Below are 6198 nucleotides of genomic sequence, written 5' to 3' on the forward strand. Positions count from 1 at the left end.
TATATTATTTTTATGTTTGGGATTATGTAGAACATGAGAGATGCAACAATAAATCGAGTGATAATGAAGGGCAGAGATGATTTAAACATATCGAATATTATTCTTTAACAATTGTTATTAATGGGCTGTTTATTTTTAAAAATAACTTATATAATACAATATTGGATGCAATGTTGATCTTTATGTTTATAAGAATTTTGAATGCCAATTTAACATTTTCTTACTCACTTCGATGGCCGTACAGGTCAATTTTGATCCATGGTCTTCTTCAGATACCGTCTACAACTGACCCTATCGCTGGCTTTCGATTATCAATGTCCAATTCCAAATTTAGCATTTGTTACTATATTCAAAAATCAATAGAATTTCAACTTGAAGGAAAAATAGAAATATTTTGGGTTTCACATAGATACATATGTTTAACGTTTATTAAAAACTTGCTCTTGAGTTTCATAAAATGACATAAAGGTGGTGCTGTGAAATAAAATTTTTTACAAATTTAAGTAATTTCTACAATACCTTCAATAAATTTCATTCAGCTTAAGATTTAGTCTTAAGTTATTGTCCATATATTGGTAAATTCTTAAAATACTAAATAAAGCACATCCTTAACCTTTTAAATAGCCTCAAGGAAAGATTCATTAAAAAATTTATTAATGAAATCATCCTTCAAAACAGATTATGTAAATGAGCTGCTTTTGCTTTCTTTTCTCCATCCACCTCCTCATCATTTTAATAATTCAAACTGTTGCTGATGATTCCATCGGTCTTCTTATTTACTTTCCGCAATTTTTAATGCGCAATTAGGGAATAAAACTGCATTGAATTAAAAATGAGAAAAGGGCCATTCCCCAAACTGACATTAATTTATGAACTTATTAAGATTTATTGTTATTTTAAATAAGACAAAAAGAAAGGAAAAAAATTAATGCAGATTTAATGGTTCACTTGGCTATTTAAAATTTAACTACTTTATACTGAAAGGATTTGTATGAGCTGAAAAAGGATAAATGCTGATGATGCTCCTACATTTTAATAAGAATTAATTTCTTTTTCAATTTCTTATGACCCTTTTTCTAGTGTCAAGACAATCTTGAGTGGTGGATAATAAAAGGACATGCAATGTGGTTATATGATTAAATTTTAAAGGATACAAAAGTTTCATGTTACATGAAATTGCCATTATCACTTAAGTCAATTTATCAATTAAAAAAGGGAGAAAGGAGAATTTTCTTTTCTTATAAAACTTTTATTGAATGCATAATTAATGTCAATTGACTACCTTACTTTCTTTTGATATTTTCAATAGTTCTTTGACGTGTCTATTTAAACTTTATTTGCTCTTTACATTTCTAAAGTAAAGGTTTTTTAGTTATTTTATTTCTTGTTTCGATAATCCTGACAGTTAATCAAGATTTTCATTTATTCTCTGTTGGATCTTACTGCTCCACATATAGAGGGGACGTTAAAATAAATAGAAATAAATGATTATGATTGTTGAGACATTAGAAGAATTTATGGCTTGTAACAATGTTGACAATTTGTTACAATTTGAGAGGCTTAGTTAGTCTGGAATGAATGTTCATTTGATTTTGTGTTTGTAAAGACACATGTTATGATGTATGGGAGTTTAGTTTATGATATATTGCAACGAATGAGTACAGAAAATTATTGGATCAGGTGCTTCGATGATTTTGTCACTACATGGGCATTTTGTAGATGAAAAGATTACTGTATGTAGGATGAAAAAAGTAATTTTGTTGGTTACTAGCGTTAAGGTCACAGTTGATGATAGAAAAGAAAATTGATGATGTAATTTTCTAGAAAATGGCATGAACTTTCCAATATCATAAAACTTTATTGATATTGCGTGAGCAGGTGAACTGTTTCATACTGTTCAGTTCCTTATGTTTGCAATAATATAAAAGTATTTGTGGAATTGTATAAGGGTTTTGTTGGAAACGAAATTAGATGATGTAGCAGTTAATCGTTAGTCCACATGAAATTATTCCACTGGGAGTAATTAGAGAAATGATATTTGCTGATATTTTCACTGAATTTTCGAATGAATTTTAGTTATTTTTGAAGATTTTTTAGACATATTTAAGAACTTAATTTAACTCTACTAAGTAATAGATATAAGCATCAAATGAAGATATTCTTTGTTATATTATGTCAACGAATATATCACACGAATCTAAAAAAGAGTTACCAAAATGACCTAAGAGAAATATTTATTTGGAAAAATTAATTGCTTTTTAAGGCAATTAAGTTCCATGATTTTATAAAACTCAATTTAAATTATTAATGGCATTGGGGATCCCCTAAAGCATTTTTTGACCGCTCAATGTAAATGCCTTTATATTTACTTTTTTGCTAAACAGTAGCTACACATGGTGATACATTGCAAAAGAGGAAAGGAATAAAAAATTTGAATATTCAGCAACAATTTTTTCGCACGATAATCCCCTTAACTGCTCGTACACAAAATGCTACAGCAAACCATGTATGACTGGACGAGTTAAATTTATTATCCTCAAAAAAATTCATTTTTCACAATCTCAGAAAAAATGTTTGTCGTTAGACACTCGTAGGAAAATATTTATACATGAGACACATCCGGTAATGGGAGTGTTGTTTTAAAAATTTACAGTGGAAAATTTTGTTCCGTTTAATTTCCTTTTTAAACTTTCTCATTTTTTGTTGAGTGTAAATTAAATGACTTTATGATATGGGTTTCGGTTCTTTCCTCTTATTCTGTAGTTCTCTTTTCATATCATTTTGACCATTTCCCATTTCTTTGTTACGCAGTGAATAAATTACTCGACATTTTTCTGTCTCTTAAACTTCCTGCTGTGTTTGCTGATAAAACTCATTGCTAATACACGGATGAGCATGCTTGTGTTAAATGGATTATGTCATTATTTCAATGAGAATAAAATTGTAAATTATAACGATTGCTAAGTGTTATTTCGTATGCTAATTATTGTAGCCGAGCTTACATATCTCTTTCGTAAGTTATAGTTTTAAAATTAAAAAGATTGGACACATGCGAAGTTATATTTTAATTACATTTTATAAAACCATTCAATTGAAGCCCTTATCATTAAGCAAACTGAAAAAATCACCCTCAATTTCGCCGAAAAAAATTATTTTAATTATAAAATTCAATTCTTTTACTCGCTGTTGGAAAAGAATTTTTTTAAAATGCCAACGAAGCTCAATAAACGAGAGCAAATGTTTGTGTGTTTGAAATGTGACCACAGATAAGCGTGCGTCTATTATTCTCGAGTTTTTTTTTATAAAAGAGAACCACGATTTTTTTCACAACAATGAAAAACAAAAGGCAGAACAAGATTTTTTTTTTTCATGATAAAAATAGGGAGGTGGAACTGTAAACATCATGTACCTTTAGTCATTAAAATTAACTTTTTTCACTTTTTGTTTCATTCAATTTTGTCGATTATATTCAGTGATTTGTAAAATCAGCATGAAATTTATTCTTTTCATTCTATGAAAGACAGCAATTGAAAAAGGATTCATAATCAATAATATTAATTAAAAGCAAACAGAGCGTTTATGAGCTGTCATTTTCATTTGTTGTTCTTTGAAATTTACTATAATATTCTATAATTGGGGTTGAATTTCCATTAATCAATTACCTGTAATTACATGAAGCGAATAAAAAGAGAATTTAATTAAAAGAAAATGCATTTAATAACTGCATCAATAAATTATGTCTATTTCCATTATCAAAGCAAAAAAAAAAATCCTAAACTTTGTTCATTTTTTATGAGATATCAATAAAAAACTATTTTTCTATTATTTGATAACATCTCAACGACATAAAACTTTTTCATCTATCAATTCTTTCTGTTTTCTCCACTGTTTCAATAAAGAGTGTCTAACATCATTGTTATGAAGGAGAATAAGAAAGAAAAAGACAAGCAGATAAGTAAATATCATGACAATAAAATGTTATTGACTTTGCGCTTTTTATTGCACATTTTTTAGTAAAAAGATATATTTATCAAAACTTTGTCTGGATGATTTTCAATAATTTCAAATCCCATCAAATGTGAATTAAAAAAAGCGTCACTGGAACGATTTTTTTCAACTTGTCAAAAGCGAGTGACAAATCTGTGACGAAAAAAGAAGTTGTCTTACATGAGGGGTGACTAAGGAAGGAAAATTTCTTGAGTGGTTAGATAATGCTTTATTGTTTCTGATATTTTTCGAATCTCGATTATGTCGTTTGAGTTGGAATGAGGAAAAGTGGAGACGAAGAAGTTTCTGTTTACCATTTTGCGGATTTTATGTTATTTGCCTCTTAAGACAAAGAAGTGAATTCTCAATGGAAATCATTTCATTTAAAATTTATTAAACTCAATGACAAAATGAGAATGAAAAATTGATTTGAACTTCTTTCGTACTGTTATGTTTACTTTTCATTAAAAATTTGCTTTATACAATTGCCATATGTGGTTGTTTTCTATCTAGAAAGATTTAAAATTAGAATCCTTTTTAAATAAATCATTTTTTAAAATTTCATTCTATTTTGATTAATAAATGTCATTAAATATTTCAATTAGGTTCATTTGAATCTTTCTTATTTTTCAAAATATATACAAATAGCTAAAGTACTAAGCTTATAGTAAACAATGAATATTGAATGGGATAATTGTGGAAGGGATGATGTCTAAATTAAATCAAACGTGCATCAATCATGATTGTGGTATCAGTCCGTGGCATATAAATATTTAATTTGTGCGTTTATTCAAAATCATAATGGTCTATTTAAGTAAATAAGGGCAATTAAACTTTTTGTTCATTTTTAGATCGAACTGTGTTTAGAATTGTTTACAATATTTGGGCGAAAAATGTTTTCGATTTTATTTTAATACTTAAATTGTGTTAAATAAAACGATAAAAATTATCAATAAAGCAATTATCCTTGGATATATAAAAATAATTTTATTGAAATTCGTGACTTTGAATTAAAAGTTTGAGCCCAATAAAAGTCTATAAAAGGTTTTGCTAATTGCAAATTAATTTTATTTATAGTGACATTTTGTAAAGTTTTACAGCTAATAATTCTATTTTAATTCAAACGCAATGATAGGGAAATTTTTACAACTTGTAACATTAAGTTATTTGATTAATTTGAGTTTAGCTCAAATATCAATTGAAGGTGGCTGTCCATCCTTTGATTGCTGTAAAGACGAATTTAACCCTCTACCTGTCGAGAAGGTAAGTTAAAAATAAAATTAACTAAAAAATATAAGATTTCACTAAGTAGCTATTTTAAAGATGACGGGAATATGGTACCTTTATGGTGGAATTTCACACTTTTTTGATGCAGATACAAAATGTACTAAAGTTAACGTCATGGCTTTATCCACGGATTATTTTTACGTGAACACAACTCAAGTCGTAATCAGGTATTTTCGATGCATTTAATTTTTCTTTGTAAAAATAAGCATGAATCTTTTTCTATAGTTCTGGACACGATAGAGCTTACGATGGATTTGGTAACTTTACTATTAAAGGAAAAGTCATAACATTAGTGTCAGATCGTTAGTATTTTTAAATAGGGATATAAAAAGAAAATATATAGTTTTAAAATTTTTTTGCAGTAAAAATTCCAATCCCATACGATATCATCAAAATCACACCTGACTATTTAATAATGTTGACTTGCTTAGATTGTGGATTTTTCACACACCAAGGAGCTGGACGTAAGCTTAAAAAATGAGAATCTTAAAAATGTACTTACATGCTTATTTTCAGTGTACCTCTATATTTATACAAAGTCAGAATTTCCTGCTCAAACATTAGTCAATGAAATAAACGAAAAGGTTGAACAATGTGGAGTTTCATTGAATTGGGTTCAAAAACAAGACCATGATGGTTGTTAATCAATAGATTAATAAATTGAAAGAAAAATTTTATTTTTTGTTATTGAAAGAATTTTAAATAAATGGAATTGAATTATAAAATACTGTCTTTACTTATTCTTAATTTGTACTTTGAAATGAACTGGTACATGTTTGTATCTATTTGAAATAAAAACCTAAATTCAGAATTCAAATTGCTTTCAGTAAAGTTTAATTAAAATATAATTTTTTCGATCGTTTTAGATTTCTCAAGTTTCAGCATTTTTATCGATAAAGTTTGATCAGATTCTCAATTCTGATA

The 6198-nt window shown here is 27.6% G+C and overlaps 1 protein-coding gene across 1 annotated transcript; it reads left to right on the top strand.

The window, feature by feature from the left end:
* Window positions 1–3883: 3883 nt before the first annotated feature.
* On the top strand, window positions 3884–5927 carry LOC139087811 (uncharacterized). Its single transcript, XM_070636731.1, has 6 exons — window positions 3884–3955; window positions 5123–5250; window positions 5311–5441; window positions 5500–5576; window positions 5637–5738; window positions 5791–5927. Exons 1-6 carry the CDS (start codon window positions 3919–3921, stop codon window positions 5916–5918), a joined length of 603 nt encoding a protein of 200 aa, XP_070492832.1. The 5' UTR covers window positions 3884–3918; the 3' UTR covers window positions 5919–5927.
* The last annotated feature ends 271 nt before the right edge of the window (window positions 5928–6198 follow it).

This window comes from Chironomus tepperi, unplaced genomic scaffold (genome assembly GCF_022539635.2).
Source record: "Chironomus tepperi strain 1889 unplaced genomic scaffold, CSIRO-AGI_Ctep_v1 contig_137, whole genome shotgun sequence".
NCBI classification, from domain to species: domain Eukaryota; kingdom Metazoa; phylum Arthropoda; class Insecta; order Diptera; family Chironomidae; genus Chironomus; species Chironomus tepperi.